The sequence below is a fragment of the Pongo abelii genome, chromosome 19 (genome assembly GCF_028885655.2).
Source record: "Pongo abelii isolate AG06213 chromosome 19, NHGRI_mPonAbe1-v2.0_pri, whole genome shotgun sequence".
Taxonomy (NCBI): domain Eukaryota; kingdom Metazoa; phylum Chordata; class Mammalia; order Primates; family Hominidae; genus Pongo; species Pongo abelii.
In genome coordinates, this window is record NC_072004.2 from 14,427,014 (window position 1) to 14,449,804 (window position 22,791).

General features: G+C 40.6%; 1 protein-coding gene across 12 annotated transcripts; it reads right to left on the reverse strand.

Moving 5' to 3' along the window:
* Positions 1-937: 937 nt before the first annotated feature.
* LOC134760462 (uncharacterized) lies at positions 938-17,374 on the reverse strand. Of its 12 annotated transcripts, XR_010137928.1 has the most exons (7): positions 17,170-17,370; positions 16,927-17,026; positions 11,448-11,487; positions 9,499-10,109; positions 9,303-9,395; positions 1,459-1,580; positions 938-1,282 (listed from the first exon to the last, which is right to left on the reverse strand). XR_010137928.1 is itself a non-coding variant. In XM_063718037.1 (5 exons), the coding sequence occupies exons 1-5, from the start codon at positions 17,209-17,211 to the stop codon at positions 1,118-1,120; spliced, it is 462 nt and encodes a 153-aa protein (XP_063574107.1). In that variant the 5' UTR covers positions 17,212-17,374; the 3' UTR covers positions 938-1,117. The 12 variants fall into 12 exon arrangements, 4 of the variants coding, with proteins under 4 accessions (XP_063574107.1, XP_063574105.1, XP_063574106.1 ...); XR_010137931.1 differs by lacking the exon at positions 9,499-10,109 and having other exon boundaries at positions 9,303-9,439; positions 17,170-17,374; XR_010137929.1 differs by lacking the exon at positions 16,927-17,026.
* Positions 17,375-22,791: the final 5,417 nt, after the last annotated feature.

Consider the following 22,791-nt stretch of genomic DNA (forward strand, 5'->3'; position numbering starts at 1 on the left):
ATATGTTATATAATATACACATATTATTATACATAAGTATAATATATAATATATTGTTATATATTATATAGTACTATGTATTATATATTATAATTATATATTGATGATTTATATTATATATTTATACATTTATATTATAATATATAACATACATGTTATAATATACCATATAATATATACTATATACATTCTATAAATATACATGTTACATATATAACACATGTACATATATAATAACACATACAGATAACATATATATCATATACATGTTACATATTATATATTATATATACTACATACATTTATATCCACATACATATTACATGTATTATATAACATATAACATTACACACATTACATATATTATATAGTACATAACATATAATATATCTTATATTAGATATATTATATAACATATAATATAACTTATGGTAGATATATTATATAACATATAATATTATACGTGTTGTATGATCCCTACAAGAATGCTGCAGTGAGCTCTGATGGTGCCACTTCACTCCAGCCTGGGTGTCCAAGAGAGAACCTGTATCTAAAAAAAAAAAATGTAACCAGAGCTTGTGGATCAGAAACTGGATCACAGAGGAACAGAGTATAATACTTTCTGTATCTGCTCCAGGCTGGAACCATGCCTTTCCCAGGCTTCTGCTAGAGGAATTTGGAAGAACTACATTAGATCCATTAGAACCTCTGAGGCAAGGGCATTGCATAAGCAGAAAGAGAGTGACATCTCAGTTTGTTATTTAAACAGTAACTGTGGCTCAGTGAAGTGTGTTTGACACAAACATGGTGCTCCTTGAATGCTTAATGAATGAATGAGCACATGAGTGAAGGAATACATATATACTATTATGTGTATCACATATAATCTATGTAATATATTAGGTATATGTATATATACATGCTAAATATAAAAGATGTTCCTTTTTAAACTGTGGGATTTTCTTTTTCATGTGGCATTCTGCAGGTGAACAGAAATAAAAAATTATTTAAAAAAGAAATCCACAAGTACAAATGTAGTCTGATGATCTATTTTATATTTTTAAAACTACTAAGATGATTTTCCTGACTCTTAGTCTTTGGCAGCTGTGGTAAGCTCTTAGGATGTCCCTGGCAAGATGTTCCACTCAGTGTACCCTGCAAGGTGATGCCATTTGCCTTTGGGCAAGTCCTTTACTCTTTTAATCCAGTGATGTTGACTGCGGGTAGGGAATGCTGATATGGTGATACTGATCCTGGAATAGTGAGGGCTGGGTGAATAGCCCTAAGGAAGAAAATAAGTAGGCCAGGCACGGTGGCTCATGCCTGTAATCCCAGCACTTTGGGAGGCCAAGGCAGGTGGATCAAGAGGTCAGGAGATCGAGACCAGCCTGGCCAACATAGTGAAACTGTGTCTCTATTAAAAATACAAAACAGTTAGCCAGGCATGGTGGCACGCACCTGTAGACCCAGCTTCTTGGGAGGCTGAGGCAGGAGAATTGCTTGAACCTGGGAGGCAGAGGTTGCAGTGAGCTGAGATGATGCCATTGCACTCCAGCCTGGGTGACAAAGACAGACTTTGTCTCAAAAACAAAAAAGAAAGAAAACAAGTAAGTATAGGAAGGATCCAACAAATGCAGCCCTTAATAGTTTCCCAGCACAACATACAGTCAAGCTTGGGAAGAGATGTTCTTCACCCTGTGCTGAAGCCAGAATTGCTTCCTCTACAGATTTATGTAAACTTGGCTGTTGAAATATGTGTCAGAAAATAAACTCATTTCTTTATAGGTTATTATTATTAATACACATCTACTGAAAACCATGTATTTGGAGAATCTCGTGCTTCAGGAAACACACAAAAACCTAAATTACACCATATATGCTAAGCAGATAAGTATTATAAACAACCCTAGAACTCTAAACTGGGTGTCAGGAGACTTGAGTTTTAGCTCTGGCTCTGAAAATAAGAGAGTGACCTTAACCTTATCTGCTAAGGGGTGAGTTTACAGATTGACTTCCAGATTTTTTCCTATTTAAGTTGTTGTCATTATTAATAGCATAATAAATGCTATTAACTAGCATTTATTGACTATTGATTATGTGCCAGGAGTCACGCTGGGTGTTTTGAATGAATTATTTGTTTGATAATGTTAACATCATGAAGAAGAACTTTTTTATCAACTTTATTGAGGTGTAGTTGACAAATAGAAATTGTACATATGTAAGGTATACAACTTGATGTTTTGATATATATATATACATTGTGAAATGATCACCACAGTCAAGGCAGTTAACATGTTCATCACCTCACAGTTACCATTTTTAATTGTGATGAGAACTTTTAAGATCTACGATTTTCACAAATTTCAAATACATAATACGATATTGTTAACTATAGTCAATCTGCTATACTTTAGATCTACAGAACATATTCATCCTGCATAATCGAGACTTTGTACCCTTTGACCAACCCCTTTCCCACACCTCTTTGCTTCTATGAGTTTGACTCTTCTAGATTCCACATATGAGTGAGATCATGTCATATTTTTCATTCTGTGTCTGGCTTATTTCACTTAACATAATGTCCTCCAGTTTCATCCATGTTGTCAAAAATGGGACTCTTATTATCCCTACCTGAGAGATGAGGCAATTCGGGTTTAGAAAAGTTATGTAACTTGCTTGGTGTCCCATAGCTAATGAATATTTGTTCAAAGGCTGAAAATTGGGTCTCCCTGCCTGCAGATCTCAGGAGGCAGACCCTTTATTGCTGTCATTGGAATGGCAGCCAGAAGAAGGAAGTCCAGACGAAGGCTGAAGCTGTGCGGGAATGCAAGCTTGTTGGAGGAGGTGCAGGTAGGAGATGCATCCTGAGGAAGGGTAGGACTTAGATTTGCAGATAGGAGGATAACCTCTGAGGCAAGGGCATTGCATAAGCAGAAAGAGAGTGACATCTTGGTTTGTTGCTTAAATAGCAACCATATGGCTAAGTGAAATGTATTTGACACAAATGTGGTGCTCCTTGAATGCCTGATGAATAAATGAGCACATGAGTGTAGGAAGCGGTAGGTGGAAAGGCATGTATGGGCCATAACACATTAACCTTGGACCTAGGCAGATGCAGCCAACACATTCTCACTACTGCATCAGACAAGGGCATCAATGGAGAAGTGAAACAGCCCTTTCACATCCAGCGCATGCTGAGACTTTGTTCCAGTCATGCAGTTGATGTGCACATTGTTCCAGTCATGCAGTTGATGTCATGACTCAACTCCAGTCATGCAGTTGATATGCACATTATCACTCTCAGGTAATGCATCAGTTCCAGTGGTGTTTGAATCTGTATTCTCTGTTACCATGAAGGCAGCTGTCAGCCTCCAGTATCAAATCCTCTTTCACAGCAACTAAAATGAATGAGGTGTGGGCAGTGGGCACAACTCAGCTATGGGACAGCCCCTGCCTTCTTTCCAAGTAGCCAGTTGGAATCAGTCAAAATGACAAGTCAAGCCAATGTGGGTGGCCAGGAGATTGTTCCTTGGGTACGGGTGTTTGCCAGTCTTTGGCATGTGATTCTGGGGTGCAGCTAGGAAGGTTCAAAAGAGCTTTTGAGGTGAGCAGAATCTAAGTCAGCACTTCTGAGGATCATGGGCCTTGGAAAATCCAGGGCAAGCTCCTTCCTTCCCAAGGATGTAAGTGAAACTTGTCTCACTGCCAAGCCCCTTCAGCACTGTCATTTCTCTCAGGATCCTTTGTTACACTCAGGTAATGCTAGCCAGGTGGTGCCAGGTGGGTTCCATGAGAGGAGAACATGAATATGACATCTTGGCCATCCAGGTAAGTGAGTGGACAGGTGCCCATCGTGTGAAACTTACAATGCGGGTGAAATTGGTATAGAGCTCCTGTTCGCCCTCTGTGCCATTAAGATGAGCTACGGCTGAGGCACAGATAGCCGTAGCACCATTGTGACAGCCATCAGCACCTGGCGGGGGAGCCCTAGTTGGTCCTTCTGCAGGTTCTTCATTTAGGTTTACCCGTCAGTGAGGAGCAGAGAGGGAGCATGAGGAGAGTATTTGAGAGGAACTTGACCTTCAAATGGAGACCTGTTATTTTTAGTGCTGGATGTTGAAAAGAAAGTCTGATCCTTGACAGGGCAGGCTTTTTATATCTTTTATGTTTCTTTCTCTAACCATAAAAATCTAATAATACGAGCCGGGCGCAGTGGCTCATGCCTGTAATCCCAGCACTTTGGGAGGCCAAAGTGGGCAGATCACCTAAGGTCAGGAGTTGGAGACTAGCCTGACCAACATGGAGAAACCCCGTCTCTCATAAAAATAAAAAAATTAGCTGGGCATGGTGATGCACACCTGTAATCCCAGCTACTCGGGAGGCTGAGGCAGGAGAATCGCTTGAACCGGGGAGGCGGAGGTTGCAGTGAGCTGAGATCACTCCATTGCACTCCAGCCTGGGCAACAAAAGCAAAACTCTGTTTAAAAAAAAAAAATCTAATAATACATATTCATGGCAGAAAATTAGGAAATACACACATAGATAGATAGATAAATTAATAAACGGTACCTACAATCCCAGGACCGAGACATAATAATGGTTAACATTTTAAGAGTATTTTCTAATAGTCATCTATAAGCATATACACATAGGCAGACACCCTTACACACACGTATACATTTATTGCATTTCTTACCAAATGGGAATGGTGCTGTGTATATTTTTATACTGCTTTCTCCATTTATTATTACGCTATGAACATTTTTGCATGCCATGAAACATTCCTCAGGATCAATAATTTTAAATGACTATAATATATGATATAAACATACCATAATTTGTTTAACCATTTCCATATTGCTGAACGCTTGGGAGGCCTCCAGTTTTTCTTCATTGTAAGTAATGAGGCAATGATATCCTTGTACAATACATTCATCTTCACGCACATATTTGGTTTCCGGAAATATTATTAGTTTCAAGAATCCTGTATAGCGGGAAATATTTTCATCACAGCTTAAACACAGTTTGGATTCTGGTTTTAATTATGGTCCCCACTGATATGGAGATTAGTTTGACACTTTATGAGTGAAACTATAAGCCTCTGCAATTTGGGGGAAAATGCTAGATTTGGGTGAAGTGGTTCTTGAGGTGAACATTCCGGCTGATCTAGGGTTATATTTTCTTTTTTTGGAAGAAAAAGGAAGATGGAGTTCCACTTCCTCCTGTCTTTTGGCTTTGGTCTGCCTCACAGGAATTCACAGCAGACAGCAGAAATGCATTTTCTCTGGTTTCTTCCTTCCGTTTTGCTAGCATCACCTCCAACACGATTCCACACCTCCGGAACTTCAGCCTTCGCTTGGCAATTTGGTGCTCATGTAAAAGGATTTCTCATCATTAGGTTTTAACGAGACTGGCTTAGTTCATGAAAGAAAATAAGCAGGTTTGCTTTCCCGCTGCAGGCTAGTGTGAGGCCAGACAATTAGGGCTGTGATTTATTCTGCTGAAAGAAAAATCTCTCAGGTCAGAAGATGGGAGAGAAGTGCCGAAATGCTTCATGTTCACCAGGTAAAATCTCAGTAATTCAAACTTGGTATCAGAATGACCTCCCTGAGTTCAGGGCGTTTCAGCCACAGCAGGCTCAGCCCAGACTTCTGTAAACCCTTTCTGTTTGAAGACTCAGTTTTCTTGTTCAGCTTTGCAGGATTTTGTTTTAATATAATAATTCTTTGATAACTTCTTCATATCAGTTTTCTGTTCTCTTTCTTCTGGGTGCTGGACCTCTTAAATTCATCTTCTTTGACTCTTTTCTTTTTTTCTTTTTCTTTTCTTGCTTTCTTCTCTTTTTCTCTCTATATTTTGAGGCTTCCTCAAATACGTGCAAATATCCCCTATCGAATTTTAAAACATTCACTTTCGTATTTGTGCTTTGCAAAACTCTTTCTTTTTCTCTGATTCCTTCATTCTTATAGTATTCTTTTTTTTTTTTTTTTTTTTTTTAGCTCTTGTTGCCCAGGTTGGAGTGCCGTGGTCCAATCTCGGCTCACTGCAACCTCCGCCTCCTGGGTTCAAGCAATTCTCCTGCTTCAGCCTCCCAAGTAGCTGAGATTACAGGCATGTGCCACCACACCTGGCTAATTTTTTTTAAATTAATTAATTAATTAATTAATTTATTTATTTATTTATTTTTTGAGACAGGGTTTTGCTCTTGTTGCCCAGGCTGGAGTGCAATGGTGCAATCTCGGCTCACCGCAAACTCCGCCTCCCAGGTTCAAGCAATTCTCCCGCCTTAGCCTCCCAAGTAGCTGGGATTATAGGCATGCACCACCACGCCTGGCTAATTTTGAATTTTTAGTAGAGACGGGGTTTCTCCATGTTGAGGCTGGTCTGAAACTCCTGACCTCAGATCATCTGCCCATCTTGGCCTCCCAAAGTGCTGGGATTACAGGCGTGAGCCACCGCGCCCAGCCCCAATGCCTGGCTAATTTTGTATTTTTAGTAGAGACGTGGTTTCTCCATGTTAGTCAGGCTGGTCTCAAACTCCTGACCTCAGGTGATCCACACGTCTCGGCCTCCCAAAGTGCTTGGATTACAGGCGTGAGCCACTGCGCCCGGCATAGTATTCTATTTTTGTTTGAAGAATGCAATCCGGCCTCAATTTCTCTAATTGTATTCATTATAAGATTTTGTTTCATTTTTAAGCTTTCTTCTATTTTAAAAAAATTATCATTATTTACTTCTGAGTCAGTTTTCTGTTGATGTGTCTATTATTCGCTGTCATACTGTGTGTTCCCCAATTGCCTGGTAGATCTTTGTGTCTGATCCTATATAAGAACTGGGGACGAAGAGGTCTGCCTGAGAGTTTTGTGAGCATGATGAGCCTACTATATAATCAGGCTGCAACTTAGTATAAGTGGGTGAGAATATGGGGTTTTGCAGATGTTAGAAAAAGTTATACTCTGGATGGCCAATATTTGCTTTAACTGTCCTTATCTTCCCCAGGGACTAGCTTAATTTTTAGAAAAAAATCTTGATATTTTTAGCTTGGAAGAAAATGCTTGAGTGTTTGCTATTTTTCAAGGACATAGAGAAAGTGGTGCATAGGCCTTTAATTAATACCCTTATCGAGGCCCATTCCTCACTTCTTCCCTCTTTTGTGTCTTCCAGAGCCTTCTGGTTCTACCGTCCACCCTGGCTAGCTGCTCAGCTGCAGCCTCCTCTGTTTTGTGGGCGTGGAATCATCTGCTCTGTTTCATCCGTCAATACACCTCCATCTGCTTTTAATCTAATTTTAATTTTGTATGATTATGAAATGATTTAAATAGACAAAAATTATTAGGACAACCGGGTACCCACCACCCAGTTTTAACACATGTTAACATTTTGAAGTATGTACTTCAGGTTCCATTTACTTTCCATTGTTTAGAAATGGGTTCAACTCTTTCCCCTACCGATGTTCCTTATCCTGTTTCCTTCTCCATTATGTGCTTGTGATTCAAAAAGAAATAACTGCATTACTATTAGGTTTTAAGAGAGATGAGAAGCAGAGATATGTACTTAGTTTGCCATCTTAAACTGGTAGCCTAGCCAGACCTTTACTGTAATAATTTAAAAGACTTTGATCTAGCCTGGTATTTATCAGTTTACTTTCAATAGGAACTTGGCGGAAGAGAAAGTAATCAGATTTCACTGCAAATACTGAAGTTTTGTTTTTCCTTTCAGCCATTCAACCAATTATGTTAAGTTCCTACTATGTGCTCAGCACTTAAATAAAATCTTTGGGGGAAATACAAAAGAAGCTAAAAATATGGTTTTTGTCAAAGAGTTAGGAAGACAAAATTAATGGGCATGCTGATCTTTAAAGGTTAAATATGTAACTTCTAGCTGTGTGATGCTTTAAAGTTTATAAATTGCTTTGCCAAGGCTCCTCATTTGATCTCTAAAACAACTAAGTGAGTGAGGCATGGATCATGTTATGAGTCTATTTTAGAGAGAAAAGAAATTAGTGTTGAACATAGGCAGAGGGAAGGCTGCATGATGAGGCCGTCCTTGGCCTGGAATTTGATGTGTATGCAGTGTCCAGGTGACAGAGAATTGGAGGGTGTCCCCAACTACTATCTTTTCCGTGGCCTCATAATGAATATCCTTTCTTAGCATGAAAAGAAAAGAGGCAGGGCAGGTGGCTCATGTCTGTAATCCCAGCACTTTGGGAGACTAAGGAGGGCAGATCACTTGAGCCTAGAAGTTCGAGACCATCCTTGGCGACACAGTGAGACCTCACCTCTATAAAAATTACAAAATGTAGCTGGGCATGGTGGCAAATGCCTATAGTCCCAGCTACTTGGGAGATTGAGGTGGAAGTATCACTTGAGCCCAGGCTCACACCACTGCACTCCAGCTTGGGCAACAGAGCAAAACCCTGTCTCAAAAAACAAATGAAAGAAAGAAAGAAAGAGAGAGAGAGAGAAAAAGAAAGAAAGAAAGAGAGAGAGAGAGAGAGAAAGAAAGAAAGAAGGAAAGAAAGAAAGAAAGAAAGAGGGAGGGAGGGAGGGAGGGAGGGAAGGAAGGAAGGAGAAAGAAAGAAAGAAAAAAAGAAAGAAGGAGAAAGAAACAAAAGAAAGAAAGAAGGGAGGGAGAGAGACAGAAAGAAAGAAAGGAAAGAAAGAAAAAAAGAAAGAAAGAAAGGGAAAAGAGAGAAAGAAAAGAGAGAGAAAGAAAAAGAAAGAAAGAAAGGAAAAGAAAAAGAAAGAAAGAATAAAGAAAGACGACTGAGGTTTCAAGAGAAAGTGGACTCTACAAGGTTACAAATGGAAAATTATTAGAACTAAAATCTTTCTTTCCCAATTAAGCAATTTTTTATATAAAAGTTATAAAAGGCTATAGTTTTACTACAACGGCCCTTCCATCACACATGCAACAGCTAATCACATTGAAAGCCTGACTGGGCTTTCAATGTGGACTAAACCTACAGCACGGAATAGGTACAGAACAGAATGCCAGAATTTAGGGATTTTGTGGACTGTTTTTTACTAAAGCATTCTTAGTTAATGAAACAGGGCCTTTTTTTCTAATTATAAAGAAATAAAAATGCAATACATTGTCATTGTAAAAGATTTAGACAACACGAAACACAGTAAAAAAGCAAGTAAAAATCATCGCTCATCAAGGGCTATTACTTCCAGCAATGACGGATGAGGTTATTTGGATCAATTCTCTGTCTGTGAACATCTACAAAAGAAAGGCAAATATGAAAAAAAAAATCCTTATGAAGTCATTGAAGAATTAACGAGACAGTGAAGAATTACCAGGCCAAGGTCCATGGAGAAGACAGAAATTCAGAAGTGAGATCGCCAGGCAGGGCTGTTTTCTCCTGGAAGCACTGCTGATTCTACGCGTTGCTGGAAGATGAGAGGTAAGTCAGACTTCAGACAGCTTTGCCGAGCTAGAGGAACAAGAATTGGAGTCCAGGACTTGCTAACAGTAGAAACATTGATGAATCACCTGGAGTTGGGTTGGGACCTTCAGTGACTGCCCTTCAGGAGTAAAGATGAACCAGAGATAATCTAGCCCTCAGTCTCACATCATCTCGGTGGCCCAATCATGACAGAAAAGATGAGAAAACCATGATTAATAAGGATGACCTAATTGATATTTATGGGAAATTGCATCTAAGAACCACTGATTGCACATTCATTTTTTTTCTTTTTTTTTTTTTAATTATACTTTAAGTTCTAGGGTACTTGTGCACAACGTGCAGGTTTGTTACATATGTACATATACATGTGCCATGTTGGTGTGCTGCACCCGTTAACTCGTCATTTACATTAGGTATATCTCCTAATACTATCCCTCCTCCCTCCCTCCACCCCACGACAGGCCCCAGTGAGTGATGTTCCCCACCCTGTGTCCAAGTGTTCTCATTGTTCAGTTCCCACGTATGAGTGAGAACATGCGGTGTTTGGTTTTCTGTCCTTGCGATAGTTTGCTGAGAATGACAGTTTCCAGCTTCATCCATGTCCCTACAAAGGACATGAACTCATCCTTTTTTATGGCTGCATAGTATTCCATGGTGATTGCACATTCATTTTAAGATCACATGGCACATTTACAAACTAAAAAGAAAATTTAAAAATAAAACCATGTTGAAAATGTATCACTGACATCTTTTTACATCAGTTACAGAGTTTATGGTGTATTTTTCTTTTATTTATTTTTTGTTTTTCCTTTTACTGTGACCCCTGGTTTGGTGAATATGGTGCATTTTTAAATATAAAGTTCCACTAAGCAGTCAGGAGTGTCATAAAGTAGATGTTAAAGTGGCTCAGTCTTTTGCTGTTTAAAAACATGTTTTTTATTTGCCTGGCACAGTGTGACGGTGTCTTATGTCAATGCATTTGGTCACCTGCTGTGATTTTCTTCTTCATTTATGCCATCTTGGCTTATCATAAACTAGTAGAATGAGTACTTTATCTGCAGAATTCTCTCCTGATTCCCTCTAGGAACCTCAGTCCTAACCAGACCTCAGATGGGGTTAAAGGGTGGGGGTAGTCAGGGACTTGGATTAAGGATATTCCCCTCCCCAGTTCCAGAACTGTAGAGATAAGTAGTAGAAACAGAGAGGAGGGTAGTCATGATTTGTTGAATTAAATGGAATTTATTTTAAATAAATTTCTTTATGGAGTAATAGATGCACATGATTAAAAAATTAAAATGTTTGAGGGGTTTATAAATGTAAAAAACTATGTTTTATCTTTTATACTGCTAAATTTTTTTACTCAGAGTCAATGACTTTGAACTCTTTAAGCTATTTCTACTGGTAGCTGTAAATAATATGCCTATGCTGCAATATATAGATTTGTTTCAATTGTAGACATTATATTTTGACTTTGGACTATGATAGGTGAGGATTTATCTCATTCATAATTTCGTTCCCACCCTTACCTTCTTATCCTCTTTCCTTCAATTTCAACATTAGCTTTTTTTGGCCTCTATTCTTTACACTTATCCAATATTACATATTTGTTTATTGTTCCATCAATTATAGATAGTATCCCTCAACTCTCCTTTCCTTCTCTGCCTCCCAGCTTCTGCCGCCTTTATTTAAAAGCTTTACCACCAGGTGCGGTGGATCACGCTTGTAATCCCAGCACTTTGGGAGGCTGAGGCGGGAGGATCACGAGGTCAGGAGTTCAAGACCAGCCTGGCCAACATGGTGAAACCCCGTCTCTACTAAAAATACAACAAAAATTAGCCGGGCGTGGTGGCACACACCTGTAATCCCAGCTACTTGGAAGGCTGAGGCAGGAGAATTGCTTGAACCTGGAAGGCAGAGGTTGCAGTGAGCCAAGATAGTGCTACTGCACTCCAGCCTGGGCAACAGAGTGAGACTCCGTCTCAGGAAACAAAAGAAAAAAAAAAAGCTTTACACAATTAGAGCTGATTTCACTTACATTCTATTCTGGAAACACAGTTGAGTTGTTTGCATTTTATCTATAGAAAAAGAAAAAAGTTGAAAAACAGTTTTTACATTATTGTAACTATGCAAACATTATTCACTCTGAAACCAGGTACTATAATAACACTTACTTTTTGTATTACTTTTTTTCTGGGTTTCAAATGGCATCTTACTTTTCTTTGTACCACTTTCCTTTCTTATATCTCTTTTTCTGCCCTCTTCACCCAATCACACATTGCAGTGATGTTTTTCCCCCTCAGGTCTTTCTCCAGGGGGCTCTGTTCTTGTTCATCATCTGAACTGCTTGTTTCCTAGGTGGTCTGGAACTTCCTATCGCTGCTTTCTTGGATTGATTCCACTGGATTCTACTTCTCATTCTCCGTTTCTTGGCATTTTCTCTCCTTTTCCTATAGAATAACCTCAAGTAAAATTCCTAAAGACGTGGTTTGTGGGACATAAGCTTTCTGAGTCCTCTATGTTGGAATGTGATTACATTTACTGTTTACATTTGCTCACTGATTTGGCTTAGTTGAAAATCATGTTTCTTTAAAAAGTTTGAAGATATCTCATAATTGTTTTCTAACTTAATTATGTAATCCCATAATTATTTTCTGACCCTTGTTGGTGTTCATCAAACTGATGAACAGTTTGATTTTAGTTTGTTTCTAATTCTTGGGGGGAAAGTGTTTTATTCCTTTTCAGGGTTTTGAATTTTTACCCTTAGTCTTTTAAAATAATGAAGTAGGAGGTGTGGCTTTAATAAAAATGTAGGGCTCTTTCTAACCTTGATTATTGTGGCATTCAGCTCTGAGAAACATACTTACATTACTTGTTTGATAACCTCAGTTCTTCTGCTCTTTAAAAAAACTTAAAAAAAAATTTTATTGGCCGGGCGCGGTGGCTCACGCCTGTAATCCCAGCACTTTGGGAGGCCGAGGTGGGCAGATCACGAGGTCAGGAGATCGAGACCATCCTGGTTAACACGATGAAACCCTGTCTCTACTAAAAATAAAAAAAAATGAGCTGGGCGTGGTGGCGGGCGCCTGTAGTCCCAGCTACTCAGGAGGCTGAGGCAGGAGAGTGGCGTGAACCCTGGAGGCAGAGCTTACAGTGAGCCTAGATCGCACCACCGCACTCCAGCCTGGACCACAGAGTGAGACTGTCTCAAAAAAAAAAAATTTTTATTAACCAGATATGCGTCTTCAGGGATGGCTCCCCAAGGTCTAATCTTTTCTCTAATATTTTTTATTCTTAGTTTTTCGATCTTTTTTTTTTAATTCATTTGACTTTGTTAGCAATTTTTCTTTAGGGGTTTTAACTTTGGTTCTTATTTTTAAAATCTATTGTTATGGAAATTTTTGATAACATTATATATCCATATAAATGAAAGAGTTATGGCTTGCTAAGAAAGCTAGACATCTCTTCTTCCTCATTTCCGTTATTCTCTGCCAGGACCATTACTTCAGTTTTCTTTTTTTAAATAATTTGCTCACATTCCTGCTCTTTCTACTCTTCATTTTTGTCTCTCTTTCTTCTCCTTCTCCTCTACCTCTTCCTCCTTGTTAAAGTTTTAAGCAGTTGACTTTTTACTGTAGAAGATAAGGTTCTCAACTCTCTGTCTTCCCTTCACCTCCTCCAACTATCACACCCTTTCCAGCCCCATCTGCCCTGTATTATTTATCTATTGCCACAAAATTCTACATAACAACCAACCACAAAACATCAGCGGCATAAAACTAAAATCTTCTATTTCCCTCTCAATTGCAGGGTTTAGATGATTTATGTCCAGCAACTCTACTGGCCTAGACTAAGCTTTCTCATGTATCTGGGAGTTGACTGGCATTGGCTACTCTAGACTGGAGGCAGCTGGTGTGACTTGGCAACAGGGGTAATTTGGTTCTGCCTCTCTGGCCACTGATCTTGTACCAAGTTACCCATGATACGTTCCCATGAAAATGAAAGAGGCACAAGAAGGAAAGTTTATTTGAAGCCTCTGCTAACATCTCATTGGTCAAAGCAAGGGACATGATTGATCTCAAGATCAAGAGGCAGGTTATGCCATCCTACCCATGGTGGGGTTACATGGCAACTGTGAAGTTACAGGGCAAAAGGCGTGGGTAAAGAAAGAGGTGAAGAATTGGAACCATCATTGCAGCTCTCTCTCTCTGTACCTACGTACGACAACCGTATATCCTAGTTTTGGTTGGATCGATATTTTCTCTTTACATTTTGTTTTTTTTCTGGAGTATTTCTTTATAACTTTTTAGTGACTTAGTTCAATGTCTAACTTTTAAGATATTCCAACTTTATTGGGAGGCCGAGGCGGGCAGATCACAAGGTCAGAAGATCAAGTCCATCCTGGCTAACATGGTGAAACCCCATCTCTACTAAAAATACAAAAAATTAGACTGGTGTGGTGGTGGGCACCTGTAGTCCCAGCTACTCGGGAGGCTGAGGCAGGAGAATGGCATGAACATGGGAGGCGGAGCTTGCAGTGAGCCAAGATCGCGCCGCTGCACTCCAGCCTGAGCGACAGAGCAAGATTCCGTCTCAAAAATATGTATGTATATATTCCAACTTTACTTCTAAGATGTTGGACATTGCATCAAAGATTCTAGCAATTTCATCTTCCTGAACAAATCTCTCCAGGATGTTTCAGATCTGCTCCAGTCTGGACTGGTTGCCTTTCACACTGACATGTGGCTGTCATCCTGAGGTCCATATCCGTAAGAATTCTCTGTTATCCTGAAGAGTTCTACTTTCTCTTTTCTGACTTTAATCCTCTGCTTTCTGTAGCCATGTCTTCCTCTTTCTCAAGTTTACTCCTCCATTTTAGTGATGCATATTCGCCAATAGCTTCCTGAGAAAGGGTCCATGGGAGGTATAGTTCTTGAGACATTGAATCTATGAAAGGGCTTTATTCTGTCTTTAAACTTGATCAACAGTTGTGAAAGATAAAAGTCTAAAGTTTTTGGAAATCTTCAGACCAGCACTTCACAACATGTATCACTGGGTTCTGGAGAAGTTAGTATATGGTGAACCCTAAAACACATTTTGAAGATAGGGCAGTTTGATAAACACTGCATCAAAAAGAGTTAAGCTAATTTCTCTCCTAAGAACTTCTTGGAGATTTTAATGTGCTAATGCATATTGTGACTCTCCAAGAAGGAGGATGTACTGCGTGATGGCTTCAAGCCTTATTTGATCATGGAAACTTTCTTCATCTTGCATCTAAAGGGAAAAAAGTTTTGCAGAACAAACATTTAGAAATGGTATAAAAGGATTTTGAAGTTGGGTACCCTAGTTTATGTCCTACAAAGAGGCAACTTCTTCTCGCCCCATTGCCCTCCTCCCAGCTACTCCTAAGAAGCCAGCCCTTAAAATACTTTGATTACTATGGGTAATTTTCAGAATGAAGATGTGTGCAGGTAGGAGGGGAATAGCAAATCAATAGACTATGTGTCCAACATAGAGACCAGAATGGAAGAATTTAAGGTTAAAAAATGTGTATAGTGAAATATCTTAAAATATTGGCCTTTTTGCAGTTTCTGGTAAGGGACTTATCTCCCAGTCTGTCTGCCCCCTTGACTTGAGGATGATAGGCACATTTAAAAAAAAAATCTATCAAAATCTGTTTGGGGAAAACATCCTCTCCCATTCTCAGGCCATGTGGTCCTGAGTAGGCTGATCTCACCCTCTGGCTCGAGAATGGTTGTGTGACCTGGTCTGGGCTGATGAAAATCAGCTATGCGGATTTTGTGAGAACTATTTGAAAAAAGAGACATTCTTTTTTTGTTTGGATTGCCTGTGGTTTGGACACTGCAAGCCTAGGACTGCCAGTGGACTTTTCTGATCCCTTTTTTTGGAGACACTGCCTGAAGATGTAGCCAACACAGAGGGAAGCAGAGTTAAGAGGAAGAAATTCAAAAGTTCCTGGAGACATCCTTTGAAAGCCCACATCAGCCTTGCATGACCTGTCAGTTCCATATTTGGACTTTTCAGTTATTGAGGCCATACATTCATTTTTAGGCTTCAGCTAGCTTGAATTTCTATTACTTTCTTTCTTTCTTTTTTTTTTTTTTTTGAATTTCTATTACTTTGAATTAAAAAAGTCTGCATTAGCAGAGTTACTCTGCCTCCCTTAGTCTCACATGCTGCTGGGATGAAAGGGGAATGCAAATGGAAATGCCTTTTGCATAGTTAGAACTCATTGGTTGTTAGTTTCCTTTTCCACATGGGCTTTATTTTTTTTTTCTTTTACTTCAGGAAAGAGTGTCCTGAAACATGGTGGTCTACTGAGACCAACTAAGGAGAAAGCTAAAAGTCGGAAATCCAGGATATGAAGTATTCCCAGGAGTTCTGTACATTGGGATGTACACATTGTACGTACATTGGGATGTACACACTGTAATGTAAACATTGGGATGGGAACTTGATGTTGAGATGAAAAGTGGCTCAGTGCATATCAGGATGTTGAATGGGTAAGCCCAGCTCCAAACAGCACACATACATCAATTCTACACACTGTTTTAGAGAAAAGTGGAACCATATATGGATTCTGGCAAGTTCTATGAGACATTGCCTGCAGAAGAAAACAGCAGAAACCCTCTAGCAGAGCAAGGTGGGCCGTTATTTGGTGGTGCATGCTGGCCACACAGCTGTGCTTGTCTGCCCCCGATCTGCTCGTAACTCACACATCTTTTTTCCCTACAGGCCAACTCAACCATGGTTTTTTGGTTTTTTGGTTTTTTGGCTTTCTTTTTTTTTTTGAGATGGAGTCTCGCTTTGTCATTCAGGCTAGAGTGCAGTGGTGCAATCTCAGCTCACTGCAGCCTCCGCCTTCCAGGCTCAACCAATTCTCCTGCCTCAGCCTCCTGGGTGGCTGGGACTACAGGCATGCGCCACCATGCCCAGCTAATTTTTGTGTTTTTAGTAGAGACTGAGTTTCATCATGTTGGCAGGCTGATCTCGAACTCCTGACCTCAGGTGATCCAGCCGCCTCAGCCTCCCAAAGTGCTGGGATTACAGGCGTGAGCCCCCATGCCTGGCCACCCATGCCTTTTAAGCAGAATTTCTTTGGCCCTCTTTGGCATGTAAAGGAAATCAAAGGCCTTTCATGGGTATAAGCACAGTCTGGTTGGACAGACATCCTGTTGTGGATGCTGGCTTTTCTTTGCCTTGATTAACAGTTTCCCTTCTGGATCAATAAATACCAGTATCAATACGTATCAATGTACATATGCTAAAGTACCATCCTGCTTGTTTCTTGTTGAGGATTAAAGATTAGGAAAATATAGATTAGTTTGCAGATTAGGGCAGCTTAGCTGTACACCTAGAATGGCTGGGTGTCCTTTGCCTACTATTTCCTCTAGCCCAACACACAAGTCCACACACACACACACACGTATGTACATGCATTCATGCATATTCACACACACATGCTCATGCATCCACATATATTTATGCATATTTACCCATGCATGCTCATGGATGCACCAGTGTCCTTCATGTTCCAGACTCAAATATGTAGACAGTCTAGTGAGAGCCAGCAATTCCTGCCTTACTGAAAAGTATCTAGGGTGGGGAGTGGGGAAGTGGATGGGGAGTTTATCAAGGTCTTTTCTGCAGTCTCCCTCATTGTGTGGAAAGACTGAGCTTAGTGCCTGGAGAGAAACAAACTGCAAGAACTTTGGTTGCATCTCCAGAAGACAGCCTACCTCTCCCTGGGGTAGTATCTGCTGTGTTGACTTTTGGCTCATTCTCTGTGAAGGAATTGTTTATACTGAGAAGTAAATATGGGAGGACAAGCAGAGAGGAGGAGAGTGTGTATTTATGTGTGGGGGTGGGGTTTAGTCAGAGCTTCCCTGCAGTTCTGGAAGTATTTGTGACATCAGCAATGGGCACTGGGAAGCATCTCAGGCTGGCAGGAGGGTCCTGAGCTCTCTTGGTCTCCTAGGATGCCATGACACATCTTCCCCAGGAGCAAAGCACTTCAGCACATCCCTGTGCTTTGCAAAGCTCTGAGTTCCAATGTCGCATTGCCTCCTTGACTTTCACATTGCAGGCCTCAATACAGATGACCTCTTCAGAGAGGCCTACCTTGGTCAGGCCTCCGGACAAGTAAAGCGATCACCTCTTGAATCATCCTCCAACTCTACCCCATTAACTCCCTTCCAGTGGCTGTCAGTGCCTGAAAGTATCTTAGTTGCTTGTTTATGTTCTCTACTTTCCCATGCTAGAATGTAAGCTCCCTGAGGTCCAGGGATCTGCCTTATTCCCCCCTTGTCTCCATCACATTGAACAGTTGGCAATGTGTCATAAGTGCTTGGTAAATTCAGTATTTGCTGATCCACTGACCCACTGCATAGATTTTCTAAGGACTGAGAAAGAGCAGTTAATCAACTTAATTCTCTGATTTAAGGATGTGAGATACAAAAATAACAAACCATCATTAATGTCTTCAAAAAATGCATTGCACATTCTCTTACAAGTGTGATGATTAACATTATATGTCAACTTGGTGAGGGTATGATGCCCAGTTGTTTAGTTAAACACCAGTCTAACTGTTGCTGTGAAGGTATCATTTAGATGTGATTAATATTTGAATCAGCAGACTTTGAGTCAAGCAGATAGCCCTTCATAATGTGGGTGGGCCTCATGCTATCAGTTTGCTTTAAGACCAAAAATTGAGGTTTCCTGAAGAAGAAGGAATTCTCCTCAAGATGGCAGCATAAAAATCCTGCCTGACGGAGCTTGCAGTGAGCCGAGATAGCACCATTGCACTCCAGCCTGGGCGACAGAGCGAGACTCCACCTCAAAAAAAAAAAAAAAAAAAAAAAAAAAAATTCCTGCCTGAGTTTCCAGCCTGCTGTCCTGCAGATTTCAGACTCAAGACTGTAGCAATTCATACCTGAATTTCCAGCCTGTTGGCCTGCCCTGTGGATTTCAGAATTGCTAGTCCCCATAATTGTGTAAATTTTGTGAACCAATTCTTTAAAATCTCTCTCTCTATAAATGTGTACTACATATACACACCTATAGGCATATGCTTAATGCTTTAACTTATTGTTTCATTTAATAATTACTACAACCTTATGAATAGGCATTGTTTCTATCCTTACTATATAATATGAAAACCAAGTTTCAGAGAGGTTAAGTAACGTAGCCAATATCACACAGCTGGCAAATCATGGAGTTTGTGCTCCAGCCCGAGTCTGTCCAATGCACAAGCATATGCTTTTATCATCATGCAACTCTAAAACTGGAACATGAATCAGAAATGGCTCTTGCCTTTGAAGGGCTTGTGGTGTATTACAGGGAAGTATAGACAGAAATAATTGCAATTTTCAGGGCAGAGATTGATAAGATAAAAGATAAGTTTTATGAAATTTAACAGGAGAGAAAGATCAGTTTAGGTTCTGTGGATGGTGCAGAGCTTAATGGATGACAGTTTCAATCTGGGCTTTGAAGAATGGATAGGAAGGACTTGGATACTTGGAGCTAGAACGGATGTCATTGTAGATCTGTACTGTGAAGTAGAAATAGAGTGTGAGCCACACATTAGAGCCACATATAGAATTTTAAAATTTCTGGTAGCCAAATTAAAAAGGAAACAGGCAAAATCAAATTAATAATATTCTTTACTTAGCCCAACATATCTAAAACACTACCATTTCAACGTGTAATCCACATAAAATTGTTAATGAGGCATTTTCACATACTTTTTGCACCAAATCTTCAAGATGGTAGAGCACTTCTCAGTTTAGCACGTTCTCCATAGAAATAATTAAAAATGAGATATTTTGATTGTTTCTTTTCTAATACATCTTTGGAATCTGGTGTATATTTTCCCTTAACAGCACATCTCAATTCGGACTAGACGCACTTCAAATGCTCAGTAGCTCCGTGTAACTCATGGCTACCACATTGGACAGCAAAGCTGTAGATAGAGAGCAGGGCAGGGCAAAGACCAAGTGACAGGGATGCTAGGTGCAGGTGCAGGACTTGAAGAAGGGTGGTCAGCCTGGAGTGGAAAGGCAGGTGGGGCTGGATAATGGAGAGCCTCAATAAAGTGTTGAGATTTTAGTAACAGGTAAAGAGGAGCCACCACAGATCATGTGAAGAGGGAAGAAAGTTCTGTCTTAGGAAGACATCAGCATGAGGGGTGAGTGGGTCGTGGAATGGCTAATGGGGAGAGAGACCAGCTGGAGAGCACTGGCAGTGGTTCCCCTGGAGATAATGAGGCTGAACCGAGGCTGTGATGCTCGGGATAGACAGAGTGGCAAATGCCACTGGATAAGAGTTTGCAGGCATTGGTAAAGGAGAGGGAGCCACAAGGATATTAAGACGGGACTCTGAGCTTTCCATACTGGGTGACTAGGAATGTAGTGTGAAACAGGCAGCTCTAGAGGATTACCAACAGATTACAAGAGATTTCATCTTCTCTCACTATGGGATTTGAAACAGTCTCCAGGACCTCTTCCCTCCTCCTTGTTGGGGAAAGACGTCTGGTTCTCAGCCCCTCTCCAGCAGGAAGAAGGGTGATTGTACTATCAAGCCCTCAAGAACGTCCCTGCATCAGCAGAGCTCCATCCATCCCTCATCTTGTTAGAGCTACGTGACCCTGAGCATCTACTGAATGTCTCTAGGTCTTGGAATCCCCAGAAGCACCACTCCCCAAGTGGTGTGGTTAGATAGCAACTGGATCCTGCTGTCCAATATGCGTCTAATGATCTGTTATTACGTGCTCAGTGCGTCTCTAACTGCTCTAATGAGCTGGAAGTCTGGAGGAGGAATGACAAAGATTTACAGCTTTTCCTTGGGAAACCGTCCTCATGTCATGGGAGGGATTAACTGGACCAGGCATGACTCCCAGCTCAGTGGCTGCTGATAGCAACACGGACCATAAGAATCTTGGGTGATTAGAGCCCTATGTTATCACGGATGCCTTCCTTGTCGTTGTTTATTTTAGATTGTGGCCATCCAGGCAGCCGGCTTGGTGTGTGTCAGACATACTTAATAGAGAGATAATTTAGGACTAAGAATGTGTGAGATGGTTCTGGGGGAGATGGAGAGCGAGGGGGTAGAGACGTTCTGAGGTTTGATTGCTGCGTACTTTGTTATCTAGGGAAGAGCTCCTGGGGACTTCTTGGATACATCTCCACTTCCACAGCCCCCCCTTCCCTTCATCTTCTCACAGCCCTTTAGCTACTTTTGGAGTCTTGTTCTTCAGGTCTCAGTGTTGCTGCCTTGAATTGTTCATCTTTAACTTCAGGTTGCATCCTTTTCTTTTTCAAGGTTCTTATTCTTTCCCTCCTTTCTTCTGTTCTTCTAGTTCTCTGTTCCACTTCCTTCTTTTCTGGAATTTTTTGTCTTCTGTTCCCATTTATTTGCTGAAGTAGTACCCAGTGAGTGAGGCTCTGCGTGGAACCTCCACCATTTTTATTTACCTCACATTGTGCCTTGCATGTTCTCTTACCTTTCCTATTTGCTCAGTTCCTATAAACTTTATAAAGCCTTTTCTTCACTTTTTTCTTCCTCATTGTCCTTTGATCCCCTCCTCCCCCAAAAAAAATCAACCTGGAAGGGTTTCTCTGGTGCAAGGAAATTTATAAATAGATCATCACCAAAAAACCCCCACAAAACCCCAAAACTGTCCTTGCTGAAGGTGAAAAAGACCTTTAATAGGATCCAGACCATAAGACTATACGGGTTAGCATAGCTCACTGGAAAACATGACATATTAAACCAATATTTTCGTGTGTTTTTTTAACTAGATAGTCAGAAATGAATCAATTCCAAAGTCTGTAAGACTCAAAATTAGAAATGGAAGAAAATAAAGCCTATGATTGGATTCTCTCATTGACATTAGCCCTGTCACAATGCCAAGGAGTTTCAATAGTTCTCTAGGGGACTGTTTATCAAAACCACAGAAATTGTCCGCACTAGAGCACAGAAAACTCTGCTCTGGATCTGCTCCTATCAAGCCCTCTGAATACATCTCTGTCTTAGCATTTTCTGCAAACACAAGGGGGAACACTAATAGCCCAGCTCCCTTCTTAATAATCCAATTTGGATCAATTGACCAAATCATTATTCAAAGCCTTCTTTGGCCTATTAATACTCGATTTGTATAGGCTCCTAGGATAATGAGTTCCATATGGCATGGGGTGACTGTGTCCACTCTGATATTTTTAGAGGAGTTCGAACTTGTGCTATGCCAGTTGGGCAGGTGTCTTTTGACCTCTAAGTGTCCTCCAGAGACAACCGCCCAGGTGCCCTCTGTACAGTGTTGTTCCCTCCAATATCCCTTGTCATGAGAGGAAGCTGCCCCAGCCAAGCAGGAAGGAGCATTTTTTTTTTTTTTCTCAATTGATTGCAAAACTGAACAGAGTCCTGGAGCTGAGTTTCCCATCACTGTTGCTTCATGTTACTTTGCATAGAGACTACACTCATCTGCCTTTAGGGGAGCACAAAAGGGTGCTGAGATTTGCACCCAGACCTCTTGTTTTTAGTCTCTGTGCTGTTCTTTACTGGCCATAGGACCTTAAGTGAGTCACTGAATCCTCCTCAGCCTTAGTTTCTCATGTGCAAAATGGATGTATAACACCTGCCTAAATTACTTCTCAAAGTATTTATGAGCAGTGGATGAGATGAGGGAGTGTTTTGAAATGGTAATGTGCTACATAAAAGCCTTGTTATTATTATTAATGTCATCCTTTGGTTAGGCGTTTGTTGGATCCTTTTTCTGCAGGAGCATGGCATGAGGTCTCTCTTGCTTGTCTTTTCTTGGCCACTCCCTGGCCTTCCTGTTTGTCTCCCCACAATTGGGAAACTCTTTTTAAGTGTGGGCTGGAGTAGCTCCTGAGGCTGATTATTTTATTCTAGAGTGGGGGCATTTCTAACCCTGCCTTAATCACTTTTGAGCAGCGAAGGTTAGACGAACACTGTGAAGATAGATCTTGCAGGCTGGGAAAAACTCAGACCACAAAGGGTGGGGCTCATTTCCAAGGGCAGATTTTCAGAGGAGCCTAGAAATAAAAGCTGGTTGGGGATATCTGCCTGAACGGAGATATGGTAACTGTGTCAGAGAAAACTGGGCCCATGGTACTGTTTCTCATTCCAGTGGGCATTAAATTCTTGACACATGCTTTCTCTTTTTCTTGAAATGCCATTCCTTTTTGGTTATACTTTTTATTTATTTATTTATTTTTTTATTTTTTTTTTAATTTACTTTGAGATGGAGTTTTGCTCTTGTTGCCCAGGCTGCAGAGCAATGGCGAGATCTCGGCTCACCACAACCTCTGCCTCCCAGGTTCAAGTGGTTCTCCTGCCTCAGC